Source organism: Heteronotia binoei, chromosome 5 (genome assembly GCF_032191835.1).
Source record: "Heteronotia binoei isolate CCM8104 ecotype False Entrance Well chromosome 5, APGP_CSIRO_Hbin_v1, whole genome shotgun sequence".
In the NCBI taxonomy this organism is placed as follows: domain Eukaryota; kingdom Metazoa; phylum Chordata; class Lepidosauria; order Squamata; family Gekkonidae; genus Heteronotia; species Heteronotia binoei.
Genome location: NC_083227.1, coordinates 1,820,053 through 1,839,566, shown reverse-complemented (window position 1 = coordinate 1,839,566; position 19,514 = coordinate 1,820,053). Strand labels below are relative to the sequence as shown.

The following is a 19,514-nucleotide window of genomic DNA, read 5'->3' as shown; positions in this document are numbered from 1 at the left end:
GATGAAGATTTCCATCGTTCTGCTTTTTTCTGTTTGGGTGATTTCCCCACTTTTGGTGGGGAAAAATATTTGTAAGTTTGTCAAATTTTCAACAAAATTCTCACAGGGGGCTTGAACAGTGGAGCCCAGAAGCAAGTTGTGGGGGGAGTATAAGAAAGAAAGAGCACAATAAAATTTAGAGGTTCCCGAGCTCTGCTCCTGTGAGCTCCTGCCCAAAATGAGGTCTAACTACAGTTATCAGCCCCAGCCCCCCCCTCTGCCACCCCATGCCGACCCATGGGGCCACAAAATGGAGTCTGCACACTGAAGCAGGCTTGTAGCTGCGCTGCCTTCAGTAGTTTCTCCCCTGTGTGGGTTCTTTGATGATACTGAAGCCTGGAATTCACACTAAATCTCTTTCCACACTGTGAGCATTCAAAACATTTCTCCCTTGTGTGGGTTCTTAGATGCTTTTGAAGACTGTATTTCAGACTGAATCTCTTTCCACACTCTGAGCATACAAAAGGTTTCTCCCCTGTGTGGGTTACTTGATGCAGTTGAAGATTGCCATGGACACTAAATCTCTTTCCACACTCTGAGCATTCATATGGTTTCTCCCCTGTGTGGACTCTTTGATGTCGTTGAAGATGGCCGCTGTGAATGAATCTCTTTCCACACTCTGAGCATTCAAATGGTTTCTCCCCTGTGTGGGTTCTCTGATGCTTTTGGAGACTGGAATTCACACTGAATGTCTTTCCACACTCTAAGCATTCAAAAGGTTTCTCCCCTGTGTGGGTTCTTTGATGACTCTGAAGACTGAAACGATGACTGAATCTCTTTCCGCACTCTGAGCATTCAAAAGGTTTCTCTCCTGTGTGGGTTCTCTGATGCTGTTGAAGAGTCCCCCTCTCACCAAATCTCTGTCCACACTCTGAGCATTCAAAAGGTTTCTCCCCTGTGTGGGTTCTTTGATGATACCGAAGACTGCCACGATGACTGAATCTCTTTCCGCACTCTGAGCATTCAAAAGGTTTCTCCCCTGTGTGGGTTCTCTTATGCTGTTGAAGAGTCCCCCTCTCACTAAATCTCTGTCCACACTCTGAGCATTCAAAAGGTTTCTCCCCTGTGTGGGTTCTTAAATGCTTCTGAAGACTGTCACCATGACTGAATCTCTTTCTACACTCAGAGCATTCAAAAGGTTTCTCCCCTGTGTGGGTTCTTAAATGTGTTGGAGCAAGAATCTACATAAACCCAGTCTGACAGCCACAGTATGACAGCTGGTGATCTAGCCGCCAGGCTAGGTCACAGTGACCTGATCAGCAGACCGGCTTGAGCCGGCAGAAGCCAAGTGATGCAATCTGCTGAGTCAGCATGGCCAGGATTGGCTGCTTGGACTATATATGATCTGTGTGTGCATCACACAGGTCTCTCCCTGTGAGATGGTGGTTAGGCGAAGCACTTTGTCCGTGGAGGTGATATTGTATAGACTGCACAAGAGAGCACTTGTTGTGTATATATGTTAATACACCTTTTGGCACTAGTTGCACGTGTCTGCCTGATTTTCTTTCCTGAAGCCCTGTGTCGGGCAAGTCATCTCCCTCACTCTGCTACTCCCGCTCCGACAGGGTTATGGGCCCAGGGCGCTTCCGCTGCGCGGAGGAGAGAGTTGAGAGTTGAGCTGACTGTGAGTTTGGAAAGAGCCGGAGGCGAGGAACGCCGGTGAAGGACACAGAAGCACCACCGTTCTCTGTTTGAGAGCCAGAGGGACGTCGGCAGCCAGCCGTGAGGAGGAGTCGGCACGATGGCTCAGCAACAGCTTGGAGTAGCCGTTGAGAAGCTCACCTCAGCCAACTACGCGGTGTGGAGCCTGAGAATGCAACACTACCTCAAGCGTGAAGGGCAATGGCTGTTCGTGAGTAACCCCCCTGCTGACTTATCTCCTGCCGAGACTGTGTTATCGGATAAGGCACTGGCCAACATAGTGCTGTCTATAGGAGATGACCAGCTGGTTTATGTGCGAGGGAAGGACACTCCCAAGGCTGCCTGGGACGCGTTGAGTGCGGTGCATGTTAGCACCACTGCTGGTTCCCTCATGGCCTTGACAAGGAGGATGTTCCGCACCGTTATGCCGGCTGGAGGGTGTGTGAAAGATCACATCAAACGGCTAACGGACTGTTTCGTTGAGCTGGAGGCAAGAGGCAAGACTGTAGCTCCAGACGACAGAGTGTACATTTTGCTGTCGTCGTTGCCACCTGAGTACACTCCCCTGATAACTTCTCTGGAGACGGTGGACGTAGCGACCCTGACCATGGAATACGTCTGTGCCCACCTGCTTGACTTCCAAGAGAGAATTGCGGCCGTGAGCTGTCCGGGGGTGTCGGCCGGGCAGCGTGCTGTTATCGGTGTGTCCGGGAAGACAGCCAAGAATGAGCCAGCTTTTGCTGCTGGCAGGCGTCCGAAGGTGGAGGAAGTGGAGCCGACTGCGTTTGCAGTCCGTCGCTGCTATGGATGCGGGTCGTCGCAGCACCTGCTCCGAGCTTGCCCTGAGAGGGAGAAGAGGCGGGGGCGTGTGCGGCGAGAGCGGAGGACCGCCAGCCCGTGTGAGGAAGCAACCCGGCTGGTCACGTCTGCAGTAGAGAGCACAGGGTCTGCTTGGATTTTAGACTCCGGGGCAACGAGCCATCTCTGCTGCGAGAAGGAGTTGTTGAAAAACATTGACAGTCCTGAGCATAAGTATGTGAGATTGGCTGATGGGACCACTGCCAATTCTGTTTGCTCAGGCAATGTGGAATTTCCTGCACTGAAATGTATGTTGCAAAATGTGTTGTATGTACCCTCACTGCAGTCTAACCTGTTGAGTGTTAGCACACTGTTTGACCAGGGATACCAGGTGAGATTTGAGAAAACCTGCTGCAAAATCCTGGGAGGTGGGGGAAAGTTGCTTGTGACAGGAAAGAGGGAAGGTAAACTGTATGTGGTCCAGAGTGATTGTGCCCAGGTGGCTCAGGTGTCGAATGAGCCTGTGCACAATAATTGTATACATTTGCTCCATAGGAGACTTGGGCACTGCGGATTTAGGGCGTTAAAGAAAACCCTGGAGCTCGTGCCTAGTTTGAAAGTAAATCCTTGCAAATGTTACTTGGATTGCCAGGTCTGCAAGAAGACCAAAAGCAAGGCGTGTGCTGTTGCTAAAGAAAGCTCAAGGGAAAGCACACGAGCCCTGGAACTAGTCCATTTAGACGTTATTGGCCCATTGCCAAAGAGTCTGTCGGGGAGGAGATACTGCTTGGTGGCCACCGACGACCACACGAGGTACGCGTGGGTTTTCACCATGGTGCATAAGTCTGAGGTGTATAAGACATTCACCAAGTGGGTCAAAGCAGTGGAGAGACAATTAGGGGTTAATCTCCTAGCTGTACAAACCGACAGAGGGGGGGAATTCTTATCTAACCAGATGAAACGTTGGCTGGAAAACAAGGGCATTGCCCACCGTCTGACGAACCCAGCAACGCCCCGAGAAAATGGGCATGGGGCTGTATTGCAGAATGTGATGTATTGCATGTTAGAGGATGCACAACTGCCAATGACCTATTGGGCAGAAACCATACATGCAGCTGTTTTTTTGCAAAACAGGGTTTGGTGTAATACTGTGAAAAATGTGCCTTACAGGTTACTGTTGAACAAGACCCCAGATTTGAGTTCTTTAAAAGTCTTTGGGTCACGGGCTCGGGTTGGCATCCACTCCACGAGTAGCGGGGAGGGGGATGTCCGGGCAGAGAGCCTAATTTTTCTGGGCTACAAGCCAAGGGCCAGGTGTTATCGTTTCTGCAATAGCAAAAGCAAGATAACACTTAATAAGAGTGCCCAGTTCAATGAAGAAAGCAGCTGGCCAAGGTTGCACTCCTTGCGGAAACAATTTGTCCTGCTGCCAAGTAGCGATAACGATGTTGGAGCGCAGCCCAGAACTCCAGCCCAGGAGGTGGCACCCAGTGGGGCTGGAGAAGGTGAGCCGAATGCTGGCACAGAGCCTGACGAGCAGAGTCAGGAGGCAGAGCCTCAAATGCAGGAACTGGAGGTAAAGTGTGAGAGTCAGGAGGTTCAACACCCAATTACAGGGGCAGAGCAACCAGCCCAGGAGGTGGGAACAGAGCAACCCGAAGAAGACAAAGCTGGTCCAAGCACAGGGCCACGGGTGTCTGCCAGGTCCACCAAAGGCCAACGTCCCGCTAGGTACAAGTGTCCCTATGTCACTCTGACTGTCAATCCAGACCCACCCGGATTTGAGGAAATGTTAAAAGAAAAGGCTAAGAAATGGAAAGCCTGGGTGGCAGAGTGCGAGGCAAGGGAGAAGGAGGCTGAAGCCAAGCGTCTGAAAGAGCTGGCTGAACAGGAACACGATGATGTGTTTTACAATCATGATGAGTTCCTGAACGAATTCCGGAAAGGGTTCCGAGCTACGTAAATATGAACTGTAATGTTGCTGGTGGACATGTATGTAAACTGTGTAAAGTGTTTTGGTGCACTGGGTTTAAATAGATTAGGAGGTGTGTTGGAGCAAGAATCTACATAAACCCAGTCTGACAGCCACAGTATGACAGCTGGTGATCTAGCCGCCAGGCTAGGTCACAGTGACCTGATCAGCAGACCGGCTTGAGCCGGCAGAAGCCAAGTGATGCAATCTGCTGAGTCAGCATGGCCAGGATTGGCTGCTTGGACTATATATGATCTGTGTGTGCATCACACAGGTCTCTCCCTGTGAGATGGTGGTTAGGCGAAGCACTTTGTCCGTGGAGGTGATATTGTATAGACTGCACAAGAGAGCACTTGTTGTGTATATATGTTAATACACCTTTTGGCACTAGTTGCACGTGTCTGCCTGATTTTCTTTCCTGAAGCCCTGTGTCGGGCAAGTCATCTCCCTCACTCTGCTACTCCCGCTCCGACAAAATGCTCTTGAAGATTGCGATTTGAACTGAATCTCTTTCCACACTCTGAGCATTCAAAAGGTTTCTCCCCTGTGTGGGTTCCAAAATGCTTCTGAAGACTGGAACTCTCACTAAATCTCTGTCCACACTCTGAGCATTCAAATGGTTTCTCCCCTGTGTGAGTTCTTTGATGCCGTTGAAGATGGCTAGCTCGACTGAATCTCTTTCCGCACTCTGAGCAATCAAAAGGTTTCTCCCCTGTGTGGGTTCTCTGATGATATTGAAGACTGGAACTCGCACTGAATGCCTTTCCACACTCTGAGCATTCAAAAGGTTTCTCTCCTGTATGGGTTCTTAGATGCTGCTGAAGACCGGAACTCGCACTGAATGTCTTTCCACACTCTGAGCATTGAAAAGTCTTCTTCCCTGTGTGGGTTCTTTGTGGCTTTTGTAGACTGGAATTCATACTAAGCTTCTTTCCACACTCTGAGAATTCAACATGCTTCTGTGCTGTGTGTATTCTTTGGTGTACCAAAAGCTGTGTTCTATATCTGAAGTACTTTCCACAATAATGACATTTACATGTCTTCGTTATACTGTCGTTCAGGAAACATGCATTTCCCTTGTTTCGACCGGAGGATGTCATTCCATTCTTGGAACAGATGAATGGCTTCACTCCCGAAGGAGTCCGTTGGTGACGGCTGGAGACTGGGATTTCACGGAAGCTGCTTCCTTGGCAAGGAATGGTCTTAACTCCCCTTTTCTCTATACGTTTTCCTTCCTGCCTCTGTGGTTCATCTCTGTTCTCGAAGTTTCCTTCAGCTTGTTCAGTCTTGGCTTTTTCCAGTGGGAACCCATGAAATTCCCCAACTGGCTCTTCAACATCTCCTGCTGGAATAAAGAGGCAAGTCAAATCGCAACTCACACAAGGAGCCAAGGAACCTACCACAAACTCCTGACTCATGACCATGCAATTTTGACTCCTGAACTGCTGGTCACAACCTTTCCCTGCTCACCCTTCCTGTAGAGCTTTTCCTACATTCTGACTATCCCTCCCTCCCCAAAACTCTCTAAATGTACTTCAAGAGAAAAGGTGGCAAAGATATTTTCCTCTGTGCTTCCCATTTGCCTTGCCATGAAGGTCCTTAGACCTGCAGTTTGGTGTAGTGGTTAAGTGTGCGGACTCTTATCTGGTATAGCTGGGTTTGATTCCCCACTCCTCCACTTGCAGCTGCTGGAATGGCCTTGGGTCAGCCAGAGCTCTCTTATCTGGGAGAACCGGGTTTGATTCCCCACTCCTCCACTTGCACCTGCTGGAATGGCCTTGGGTCAGCTGTAGCTCTCGTAGGAGTTGTCCTTGAAAGGGCAGCTTCTGGGAGAGCTCTCACAGCCCCACCCACCTCACAGGGTGTCTGTTGTGGTGGGTGAGGGGAGCTAAAGGAGATTGTGACCACTGATTCAAAGCATACGGCAGGATATAAATCCAATATTGTCCTTCTTCTTCTTTGATGATTAAATACAAAAGTGATCATAATGTCTAGTCCCGTGACAGAGAGTTTCCTTCTTCGTGTGATGATGAGAGAGAGCAAGAGCTGATCTTTAGACTCCCATGACAGGGGTCTGCTGGCTAGGGGGAGAAGTCAGGATTTCACTGCAGCCTCTTGTACATCCCTGCTTTCTTTGGGACAGAGAGAAGAGGAGGAAGAGTGAAACGAGGCCTTTGTCTGTCTCCACCTCAGGTCACTACACCCACCCTGCCTCTCCTGCTGGCCACGACATTGACCACAGTGGCCCCTGGACCAGCCCGGTGTGTCGGCTGATCTCAGAGCCCACTCAGCTCCTGGAGTCCTCCAGAGGGGGGGAGTACAGGACCAAGCCTCACAAGGACCTATTGCTTTTCCATATCTTGATTCACACATCATCACAATGGCAGCAATTCGCACCTTTGAAAGATCCTTACCCAGAGAGGCCACATTCCCATAGTTCTCCAGCATGACTTCCCTGTAGAGATCTCTTTGGTCTGGATCCAGCAGGGCCCACTCAGCCTCGGTGAAAAACACAGCCACCTCCTCGAAGGAAAAAGGACCCTGAAAGAAAAAGCAGGTTTCCTCATCAGAGACTGTCCCAGTCAAGACTGTACTCTGGACAGGGGCATTCTGGGGTGGTGCAGGATGGAGAGCTTGCCAGGGGGGTAAAGGGAGCGGCCTTCAGAGCCCCTCTCACTCAGACACATGAGCAGCAACTGTAGGAGCAAAAGGCCCCCTGAGGAAGAGGGGGGAACTCAGGCGATCCCCTGCTCATCTCCCCTACCTGGACGGCAGGGGCAGCAGCCGTTTCCACTCCTCCACAAAGACTCAGCACCGTCTCTTCACTGCCTGTGAGGGAGAGAATGTTGGAATAAAGGGTGTTAGCAGAGACTTCATTTTTTCTTTACTTGTTCGAATCCTTTTTCTCCTGTCCTGTATCTTTGTCATGATCTGAGGCCTAGTGCAGCCTAGAGGACAGGGAGAAGCCTGCCTAGGAGTTTCTAGTAGGCATACATCTCCCAGGATCCCTTCTGTCTCTCTGACTGGGTGGCAGAACTTTGGAGGAAAAACTAGCCCAGGGGCAGTGTGCCCTCTAAGCTGAGTTAGTGTGAGCTAGCTCACAGTTTTTTAGCCTCTTGCTCACACATTTTTTTCCCAGCTCAGGAAAAATGGCCGCAGAGCAAACTAATTTATACAACTTTAATGCCAGTAGCTCACGGAATAGAATTTTTGCTCACAAGACTCCGCAGCTTAGAGGGCGCATTGCCCAGAGGGGGTGGGAAAGCATGAAAGGCCTGGCTGGAAAGGACGGTTGTTCTCTCTGCTGAGGCTGGAATGGAGGAGGCTGCAGCTGCAGGGAAATCCCTCATCCAGGGAGGAGGAGTGAATTGGTTTGACTTACAGAAGGGGACGTGTCTCTCGTCACGCTAGGGCTTTTCTTAGATCCAAGTGGGCAGCCGTGTTGGTCTGGAGCAGTTTAACAAAGCAGGAGCTAAGGTGCTCCTTTAAGACCAACAAAGTTTATTCAGAACGTAAGCTTTCGTGTGCTAAAAGCACACTGCTTCAGACGAGGGGATCAGGTCCAGTGGGCTGAAATACACACAGTTTGTTGACTAAGAGGGCAAACAGATACAGATCTGGGATCACATGGTGGAACAGTGTGACGGTTTAGAAGAACATTTGGCCTGGAGAGCCATAAAAGGTAATAAAAGTTGCCTGCCCATTGGCGTTTCTACAAGGCTAGGTAAATTACCAAAGGACATCAATCTGTACATTATAAACATCATTCTGGTTCGCCATGTAGAAGAAAAGAATACATCAAATGGACATGGGTCAAGTATAGGTAATGAGATAAACAGCCAACATCCCTTATTTGAGTATGTCGATATTAAACATTATTCCGATATACCATTATTAAGGAGAATTACATTCCCCCATTCACTGCTGCACTAAAAGTCTTTACTACCCACCGATTGTTTAAGCAGTATAAATAAACTGTTGTTGTTCTTAGATTGCCCGAGTCCTCGTGTCTCCTTGGTCATGGCTAAAAGGTTTGGCTAAAAAGGAAGACTCAGGGGTTGGGGGGGTGGTGGTACTCTGGGTCCCCCAGAAAGACCCTGACCAGAGCGGTGGCAGCCTGTAGAGGGCCCTTCCAGGTCTCCTGCTGAGTCACAACCTTCTATCCGACAACTTCACAATGGGCCCAGATCTGGGCACAAGGCACCCTTACCGTGTGAGAGGGCCTCTTGGGCACGCTCCTGGGCCTGCGCCTTCTGTTCTGCCTCCAAGGGGGACCCTTCCTCCTCAGAGAACTCAACTTCCATCTTCACAGATGGTCCCCACATCTGGAACAGCAGGAAGAGAGACAGGGAAGAGCAGGAAGGCTAAAGACCAAGGAAGCAAAACATGCTCCATTCCCCATCCCTGCATACATCAACAGAGCTGCAAGAATTAGGGATCTGGTTTTCAATCAACCCTGGTGAAGTGCCTGGAGGGATGTGTATAAGGTGAAAGATCACAGCTTGAAAGGACAGCATGAAGCTCCCTCACCTGTTCTGCCTGCCTCTTCTCCTCTGCCTGGCTCAGGAGGAAACCTTCGGCCAGGGCCACCGCCTGGGAACTGGTCTCCGGCCCACATCCTCTCACCCAGCCCTGCATTTCCTGGGGCAGGAGAGTCAGGAACTGCTCCAGGATCACCAGGTCCACGATCTGCTTCTTGGTGTGTCTTTCTGGCTCCAGCCACTGGCTGCAAAGTCCATGGACCTGGCTGCAAACCTCTCGGGGCCCATCAGACTCATGGTAGCTGAATTGCCGGAAACGCTGGCGATATTCCTCTGAGATTGCCGTGACCTCATAACAGACCTCAGGCTCAAAGCTTTCCCAGAATCCAACACCACTCCCAGCTAGGGTAGGTTTGGGGCCTTTGCTTTCTCTCTTGCCCGTTCCGGGTCCTTCTGGGTCCTGCTCTTCCATCTCCTTTCCCTTCTCTTGGGTTACTTCCAGCTGTGGAAAAAATGCTTTTATTCACTTGGCTATGAAGAGGGAGAGGGGAATATATCAAGAAGGCAGAAAGGAACCTAAAGAAGATGGAGCTACATCACTGACCCTGGTCAAGACACACCCAGGACTGCCCTCCTGGATCAGAAGGAAAGTCCTTCTCGTGGTTTGCAAATCAGGATTCATGTCATTACCTATGGTAGACATCTCCTAGGAAGGCCCAAAGTCTCCGGGTCCTGATGGCAAACACGCAAGAGTTTCTAAAGGATGTGAGATAGTTGATCTACGAACCTGTGTATGTGACCTATTTTAAAAGGGACCCAGAGGGGAACCAGGAAATTACAGGCTGGTTATCCGAACGCCTGTCCTGGGCTTATTAGCAGAATCTGTAATCAAAGACAGAATTCATTGTCAGACACATGGAAGGACAAAGCGTGCTCAGGGAAAATCAGCACGGCTTCTGCATGGGGAAGTCCTGCCACAACAGAGAGCGGACAAAGAGGAATTTTTCTTCCTCCCCCAACTAGAAATTGAAGGCATCTAATATAGCTGATGGGCAGCAGGTTCAGGACACAGAGAGTGATTAAAATGTGGAATTTGCTGCCAGAGGGTGTAGTCATGACTACCACAGGAATAAACAGCTTTCAAAGAGACTAGATAAATTCATGGAGGGCAAATCTATCAATGGCTGCTAGCTGTGGTGACCGAGGGGAACCTTCACATTTAGAGGCAGTCAGCCTCTGGATCCCAGAGAAGGAGGCAGCATCAGGGGAAGGCCTCGGCCTCCATGCCCTCTTGCTTGTTGTCTAGAGGAGCTGTTTGGCCCCTGTGTAAGACAGGAGGCTGGACTAGATGGACCCTCACTGCTCTGACTCAGCATGGCTCTCCTGATGTTCTTCTCAGGGTCCCCAATGCAGCCAAATGGGAGACCTGGCCTTCTGTTTCCCATTGAACTGAAATGATACACCTGGCCTTTGGATCCCCAAGGCAGGCTATTGGTAAACCTGGCCTTCTGTTTCCCATTGAACTCAACTGCTACACTTGGCTTCTGGGTTCCAATGCAACCTATTGGTAGACCTGGTCTTCTGTTTCCCATTGAACTCAGTTGGGAGACCTGGCCTCTGCTTCCTCACTACCACGTTGCTACACCACACCTTTCTTTTCATGCAGCGCAAATACAAACTGCCACAAGCCCTGCCACAACAGAGTGCACAAAGAGGAATTTTTCTTTCTCCCCCAAATTGAAAGCATCCAATATAGCTGTTCAAGATACAGCGAGTGATTAAAGTGTGGAATTTGCCACCAGAGGGTGTAGTCATGGCCACCACAGGAATAAACAGATTTCAAAGAGACTAGATAAATTCATGGAGGGCAAATCTATCAATGGCTGCTAGCTATGGTGACTGAGGGGAACCTTCACATTTAGAGGCAGTCAACCTCTGGATCCCAGAGAAGGAGGCAGCATCAGGGGAAGGCCTCGGCCTCTCTTCCCTGTTGTTGGCCCTCCAGAGGAACTGGCTGGCCCCTGTGTGAGACAGGAGGCTGGACTAGATGAGTCCTCACTGGTCTGACCCAGCAGGGCTCTTCTGATGTTCTTCTCAGGGGAAGACCTCAGCCTCTCTGCTCTGTTGCTGGCCCTCCAGAGGAACTGTTTGGCCCCTGTGTGAGACAGGAGGCTGGACTAGATGGACCCTCCCTGGTCTGACCCAGCAGGGCTCTTCTGAGGTTCTTTTCAGAGGAAGGTGTCAGCCTCTCTGCCCTGTTGTTGGCCCTCCAGAAGAACTGGCTGGTCACTGTGTGAGAAAAGAGGCTGGACTAGATGGACCCTCCCTGGTCTGACCCAGCAGGGTTCTTCTGATGTTCTTCTCAAGGGAAGGCATCATCCTATCTGTTCTGTTATTGGCCCTCCAGAGGAACTGGCTGGCCACTGTGTGAGACAGGAGGCTGGACTAGATGGAGCCTCACCGGTCTGACCCAGCAGGGCTCTTCCGAGGTTCTTCTCAGGGGAAGGCCTTGGCCAGTTTGGTGTAGTGGTTAAGTGTGCGGACTCTTATCTGGGAGACTTGGGTTTGACTCCCAACTCCTCCACTTACAGCTGCTGGAATAAGAACATAAGAGAAGCCATGTTAGATCAGGCCAATGGCCCATCCAGTCCAACACTCTATGTCACACAGTGGCCAAAAAAATTATATACACACAAACACATACTGTGGCTAATAGCCACCGATGGACCTCTGCTCCATAATTTTATCTAAACCCCTCTTGAAGGTGGCTATGCTTCTGGCCGCCACCACCTCCTGTGGTAGTGAATTACACATGTTAATCACCCTTTGGGTGAAGAACTACTTCCTTTTATCCGTTTTAACCTTTCTGCTCAGCAATTTCATCAAATGCCCACGAGTTCTTGTATTGTGAGAAAGGGAGAAAAGTACTTCTTTCTCTACTTTCTCCATCCCATGCATTATCTTGTAAACCTCTATCATGTCACCCCGCAGTCGACGTTTCTCCAAGCTAAAGAGCCCCAAGCATTTCAACCTTTCTTCATAGGGAAAGTGTTCCAGCCCTTTAATCATTCTAGTTGCCCTTTTCTGGACTTTCTCCAATGCTATAATATCCTTTCTGAGGTGCGGCGACCAGAACTGCACACAGTACTCCAAATGAGACCGCACCATCGATTTATACAGGGGCATTATGATAATGGCTGATTTGTTTTCAATTCCCTTCCTAATAATTCCCAGCATGGCGTTGGCCTTTTTTATTGCAAACGCACACTGTCTTGACAGTCTTGGTCAGTCTCTGCCAGTTCACACCCCATCAACTTGTATTTATAGCTGGGATTCTTGGCCCAATGTGCATTACTTTGCACTTGGCCACATTGAACTGCATCTGCCACGTTGACGCCCACTCACCCAGCCTCAACAGATCCCTTTGGAGTTCCTCACAATCCTCTCTGGTTCTCACCACCCTGAACAATTTAGTGTCATCCGCAAACCTGGCCACTTCACTGCTCACTCTGAACTCTAAATCATTTATGAACAAGTTAAAGAGCATGGGACCCAGTACCGAGCCCTGCGGCACCCCACTGCTTACCGTCCTCCACTGCGAAGACTGCCCATTTATACTCACTCTCTGCTTCCTATTACTCATCCAGTTTTTGATCCACAAGAGGACCTGTCCTTTTACTCCATGACTCAAGCTTTCTAAAGAGCCTTTGATGAGGAACTTTGTCAAAAGGTTTCTGGAAGTCAAGGTAAACTTGGGTCAGCCATAACTGACCTTGGGTCAGCCATAGCTCTCTTATCTGGGAGAACTGGGTTGGATTCCCCACTCCTCCACTTGCACCTGCTGGAATGGCCTTGGGTCAGCCATAGCTCTCTTATCTGGGAGAACTGGGTTGGATTCCCCACTCCTCCACTTGAAACTGCTAGCATGGCCTTGGGTCAGCCATAGCTCTCTTATCTGGGAGAACCGGGTTTGATTCCCCACTCCTCCACTTGCAGCTGCTGGAATGGCCCTGGGTCAGCCATAGCTCTCTTATCTGGGAGAACCGGGTTTGATTCCCCACTCCTCCCCTTGCACCTGCTGGAATGGCCTTGGGTCAGCCATAGCTCTGGCAGAGGTTGGCCTTGAAAGGGCAGCTGCTGTGTGAGCCCTCTCAGCCCCACCCACCTCACAGGGTGTCTGTTGCGGAGGTAGAAGATATAGGAGATTGTAAGCCGCTCTGAGTCTCTGATTCAGAGAGAAGAGCAGGGTATAAATCTGCAGTCGTCTTCTTCTCTCTGCCCTATTGTTGGCCCTCTAGAGGAACTGGTTGATTAAAGTGGGAGACGGGAGGCTGGACTAGATGGGCTCTTGGTCCGATCCAGCAGGGCTCTGCTTATGTTCTTTCTACTGTGGTCCTGTTGCTGAGGCAGTGATCCTCATAACGATGTGTTCCCAGTGCCCTGTGCCCCTCCCGGCCTTCTGGATGTGGGCAGCTGATATCTGAGCACATGGCTCTCCGCAACAGCCTTGTACTGTGACTCATGGGTGTTAGTGGCCTTTCCATCGACACCAATGGTGTCACTAGGCTCTCTGCACCTTGGCAACTAATTTTATTTTATTTTTAAATTCCCTCTCCTCTGCTGAGGGGCCTTGAATACCCCGTAGTAGACCAAACTGACGCCTAATGGGGGTAGCCAGCCTCAGGTGGGGCAGGTAAACAGCCCAAAGGCATCCACGAAAACCCAGCCTCTATAAATTTGAAAAACTCTAAGAAGAAATTAATACAAATTCATGCTTACTATCAGAATGCTGACCGCAAAGTCTTTTAAAATGCAATTAGTGCCATTTTCTCTGATACATTTTTGTATGTTTGTTTAAACTTGTGGTGTGTTATTTCTGCTGGTGAATCTTAATGCTTTATCTATGCAGCTTGCAGAAGCCTTGTGAAACAGGGCATCCTGTACAACCCTGTTGTGTGTTTGTGCCTGGCTGCAGCTTTTCACTACACCGGCTCCGTTTAAAAGGAGTATTTGGAGCGTTGGACTTCCTGGACCCATTCTTTCGGAGAAAATGGCATAAATTGCATTTTGAAATACTTTGGGGTACAGGTGCGGTCAGCATTCTGATAGCAAAAAAAATTTGTACGATGTATAGCAGGCACTCTATAAATTTGTATTAAATTTCTTCTTAGTGTTTTTCTAATGTATAGAGTCTGGTTTTTCCCAGATGCCTTTGTGCTGTTTACCTGCTCCATTTTCCGTTTTACGCTTTTTGGTTGCCTTAGCCTCCAGGTGGGGCTGGAGATCTCCCAGGATTATAACTAATCATCATTAGAACTGATTTTGGGCTGTATCAACAGAAGTATAGTCTCAAGATCATGTGATAAATGTAACGTTCTGCATTTAGGTAGGAAAAACCAAATGCATCATTATAGGATGGGGGAGACTTGTCTTGGCAGTAGTATGTATGAAAAGGATCTAGGGGTCTTTGTGGACCATTCACTGAACATGAGCCAGCAGTGTGCTGCAGTAGCTAAAAAGGCAAATGCAGTTTTGGGCTGTATCAACAGAAGAATAGTGTCCAGATCATGTGAAGTGATGACTTTGCTGTGCTCTGGTTAGACCTCACCTAGGGTATTGTTTTCAGTTTGGGGCAGCAGAGTTTAAGAGGGAGGTAGAGAAGCTGGAAGGGGTCCAAAGGAGGGCGATGAAGATGGTGAGGGGTCTGGAGACCAAGTCTTATGTAGAAAGATTGATGGAGCTGGGCATGTTCAGCCTGGAGGGGAGGCGGCTGAGAGGCGATATGATCTGACAGCAATCCTGATTCTGTGGATTAGGGAGACCATGAGAAGGAGGGCAGGAAGGGCTGCATCAGTGCCTAGTTCTTGGGGGCCCTTCTTACACACCCAGGGAAATGCTGAGGGGCACTTTGGGGTCAGTCAGAAATTTTTCTCTAGGACAGATTGGCAAGGGATCCTGGAGAGTTTGGGTTTTTTGGCTATCTTCTGCTCATGCAGCAGGGGTCAGCAGGTGTGTGTTGTGGGGGGAGACTGTTGTGAGTTTCTTGCATTGTGCAGGGGGTTGGACTAGATGACCCTTGAGGTCCCTTGCAGCTCTATGATTCTGAGTACCGAGATCAGTTCAGCCCACAAAACTTGCCTGTTTAGAGGGTCGGCTCTATGGCAGGGGTGGCCGACGGTAGCTCTCCAGATGTTTTTTTGCCTACTACTCCCATCAGCCCCACCCATTGGCCATGCTGGCTGGGGCTGATGGGAGTTGTAGGCAAAAAACATCTGGAGAGCTACCGTTGGCCACCCCGCTCTGTGGCATTAGACTGCGCTGAGCTCCCCCCTCCCCCCAATTGTCTGGGAATTCCCCATTGCAGACGTCACTACCTGAGAGCAGCAGCTGTTTTATTTCAGAATTAAAATGACCAGCGATTGGACGCCAGTTGCATACGCTGAATTTCCTTGCACTTTAAAGACACTGGTTATTCCTGCTCCCCCCCCCCGCCCCCAAAGAAATCCCACGCACATGGTGGAGCACAAGCCATGCTAACGGCCGCTTCCCTCTCTTCTTGCAAGATCTAATCCCTTATTCTCCCCCCCTCCCCTCATCCTGCAGGGCTTACCTGCAAGGAGACCTGCCCTGGCTGCAAGGAAGCTTTTCCCTGCTTATTTTTGCGGATCTGAAGCTCTTCCTTTCTTGTGCAATTCAGAAATTTCTCTCCCCCCAGCGCCTTTTTCCCCCGCCCCCCCCTTGCTCGGTTTCTCTTGCAAAAACGGCTTTGTCGCTTTAACTCTTGCAGTGCTGGACAGGAACGTAAACTCTCCCCCGCCCGTTTCCTGCTCCCAATCTAGCCGGAGATCTGACAGCAATCCTGATTCTGTGAATTAGGGGGACCGTGAGAAGGAGGGCAGGAAGGGCTGCATCAGTGCCTGGTTCTTGTGGCCCCTTCTTACACACCCAGGGAAATGCTGAGGGGCACTTTGGGGTCAGTCAGAAATTTTTCTCTAGGCCAGACTGGCAAGGGATCCTGGGTTTTCTGGGTTTTTTGGCCATCTTCTGGGGCTGGAGCAGGGGTCAGTGGGTGTGTGTTGTGGGGGGAGGCAGTTGTGAGTTTCCTGCATTGTGCAGGGGGACAATGCATTGTGCATTGAGGACAAAAGGAGACTGAGGAAGAATCGCACTGCTACAGCACCAACCCTAAATCAGACTTTTCCCTGCAGCCACTGTGGCCGGACCTGCCTGTCCCGCATTGGTCTTGTCAGCCACCAGCGAGCCTGCAGCAGACGTGGACTACTGCACCCTTCTTAAATCTTCGTTTGCGAAGCCAAGCCGAGAGGGAGAGCAGGGGGTTGGACTAGATGACCCTGGAGGTCCCTTCCAGCTCTATGATCCTGAGGACGGAGATCAGGTCAGCCCCCCCAAAACATGCCTGTGGGGGCTCTATGGCATTAGACTCCACTGAGCTCCCCCCCAATTGCCTGGAAATTTCCCACTGCAGACTTGACAACCTGAGAGCAGCAGCTGTTTTGTGCAGAAGTGAAATGACCAGCGATTGGACGCCAGATCTATTTGCTGAATTCAGTCTTGCACTTTACAGACACTGAGTATTCCCGCTCCCCCCCCCCCCCCCAAGAAATCTCATGCCCAGAGCACAAGTGATGCTGACAGCCGCTTCCCTCTCTTCCTGCAAGATCTAATCCCTGATTCTCCCCTCCCCTCCCCAACTCCTGCAGGACTTACTTGCAAGGAGACCTTCCCTGGGTCCGGCTGCTGCAAGGAGCCTTTTCCCTGCTTCTCTGCGGACCCGAAGCTCTTCCTCTCTCGTGCAATTCAGGAACTCCTCCCCCCACCCCAGAGCCTTCCTGCCTCCCCCCCCCTTGCTCGGCCTCTCTTGCAAAAGCGGCTCTGTGCCTTTAACCCTTGCAGGGCTGGAGCAAAGCAGCAGACAAGCCCACCTTGAAGATCTCCCTTGCAGGGCTGGACACAGAGGAAGGCGCCCCCCCCCCGGGCTCCTGCTCCCAGACCTGGCCGGGTTGGTCGGGCTGCAGCCAGCGATGCCCTCTGCGGCTCAGTGGGACGACTCAGGAGTAAGAGGAAGCGTCAAATGTAGTATGTAGTAATTACAGTGTGCATCTACTGTACATGTTATTGGCAGCATACTGTCGGTACGAAATGTAAATCCAGATTGCCTTTTCTCCAGGGGAGCTGATCTCTGCCAGCTGGAGATCAGGTGTAAAAGCGGGAGATCCCCAGGCCCCATCTGGAGGCTGGCAACCCTACATACAACATCAATTTTAGTTGCATTACAGTTATAATACTGGCTAAAGTTAGCCCTTTCCCGTTGGGTTTCACTTCAGCTCAAACATCAAAATCATTTTCCTCCGTTGTCATCACACCACGGGGAAGATGGAAACATGCAGAAGCTCAGAGGCCGTCTCTGGTTTTCTGGCAATAGCTCTCCAGGCCACTTCTGGCCAATCTGAGGCTCATGGAGATGTCTGTGCAAGTGACTTCCAGACCGGGCATGGCGGTCTCCCAAAATTACAACTGATCTCTAGAGATCACCTCCCCTGGAAAAACTGGCTGCCTTGTAGAAGGGATTGTTTTGCATAAGAACATAAGAGAAGTCCTGTTGGATCAGGCCAGTGGCCCCTCCAGTCCAGCACTCTGTGTCACAGAAGAACATAAGAGAAGCCCTGTTGGATCAGGCCAGTGGCCCATCCAGTCCAGCACTCTGTGTCACAGAAGAACATAAGAGAAGCCATGTTGGATCAGGCCAATGGCCCCTCCAGTCCAGCACTCTGTGTCACAGAAGAACATAAGAGAAGCCCTGTTGGATCAGGCCAATGGCCCATCCAGTCCAACACTCTGTGTCACAGAAGAACATAAGAGAAGCCCTGTTGGATCAGGCCAGTGGCCCATCCAGTCCAACACTCTGTGTCACAGAAGAACATAAGAGAAGCCATGTTGGATCAGGCCAGTGGCCCATCCAGTCCAACACTCTGCGTCACAGAAGAACATAAGAGAAGCCCTGTTGGATCAGGCCAATGGCCCATCCAGTCCAACACTCTGTGTCACAGAAGAACATAAGAGAAGCCCTGTTGGATCAGGCCAGTGGCCCATCCAGTCCAACACTCTGTGTCACAGAAGAACATAAGAGAAGCCATGTTGGATCAGGCCAGTGGCCCATCCAGTCCAACACTCTGTGTCACAGAAGAACATAAGAGAAGCCCTGTTGGATCAGGCCAATGGCCCATCCAGTCCAACACTCTGTGTCACAGAAGAACATAAGAGAAGCCATGTTGGATCAGGCCAGTGGCCCATCCAGTCCAACACTCTGCTTCACATAAGAACATAAGAGAAGCCATGTTGGATCAGGCCAGTGGCCCCTCCAGTCCAACACTCTGTGTCACAGAAGAACATAAGAGAAGCCATGTTGGATCAGGCCAATGACCCATCCAGTCCAACACTCTGTGTCACATAAGAACATAAGAGAAGCCCTGTCGGATCAGGCCAATGGCCCCTCCAGTCCAACACTCTGTGTCACATAAGAGAAACCCTGTTGGAACAGGCCAATGGCCCCTCCAGTCCAACACTCTGTGTCACATAAGAACATAAGAGAAGCCCTGTCGGATCAGGCCAATGGCCCCTCCAGTCCAACACTCCAGATTACCAGGATTTTGTAAAACTAAGGAGGAGAACAATGCATATTTTAATGTTTAGCAAAACTGGAAACTGCGTGACAAGACACCACAGCTTTTCAAAATTCCTCTCTAGTAATACAAAAATAAATTTATTATTATTATTATTAGTAATATACAAATGAGCATCTTCTAAACACTCTCTTTGCCATGAGGAGTAGCAGAAATGAATCATAAAAAAATACAAAAGCATGTTCCCAGGACAGGTAGACGGGCCAAATTCAATTATTGGAGGAAAACATTCTAATGCTAAATAGATTGGCATAAAATTCAAAAACACAGCCCTCCCCCCCAGTCCCGGCCCAGCGCGACCCGACCTGGGCTGGCTGAGGCCAGATCCTCACACTGGGAGCTGCCACCACGCTCCCCCCCCCTCCCACCAGCATAGCACAGATGCCCTTTTAAGAAAAGAAAGGAAAGGTCCCCTGTGCAAGCAGCACTCATTTCCGACTCTGGGGTGACGTTGCTTTCACAACACTTTCACGGCAGACTTTCTTACGGGGTGGTTTGCCATTGCCTTCCCCAGTCATCTACGCTTTCCCCCCAGCAAGCTGGGGACTCCTTTGACGGACCTTGGAAGGATGGAAGGCTGAGTCAACCTCGAGCCGGCTACCTGAAAACCCAGTTTCCACCGGGGATCGAACTCAGGTCGTGAGCAGAGGGCTCCAACTGCAGTACTGCAGCTTTGACACTCTGCGCCACGGGGCTGCCCTTTTAAAGCTTGATATGATACATCTGTATTTGGCCAGATGCACTTTTTAAAGATTATTGAAAAACCCTGTTTGCCTTCTCGGTGGCTGGGATCCAAGGGAGATGGTGAGCAGCCAATGATCTAGGATCTCGGGGTCTTAGCAAATCATATGCTGAACGTGAGCCAACAGTGTGATGCGGTGG

At 50.2% G+C, this 19,514-nt stretch overlaps 1 protein-coding gene across 1 annotated transcript in view; it reads right to left on the bottom strand.

Moving 5' to 3' along the window:
* Positions 1-224: 224 nt before the first annotated feature.
* The window catches only part of LOC132571374 (zinc finger protein 658B-like), a 43,768-nt gene continuing 24,478 nt past the window's right edge, over positions 225-19,514 (bottom strand). The window contains exons 4-5 of the mRNA XM_060238172.1: positions 10,341-10,362; positions 225-1,206 (exon numbers count right to left, since the gene is read on the bottom strand). Of these exons, the coding sequence (XP_060094155.1) occupies positions 225-1,206; positions 10,341-10,362 (1,004 nt within the window). The remainder of the gene's footprint in view (positions 1,207-10,340; positions 10,363-19,514) is intronic.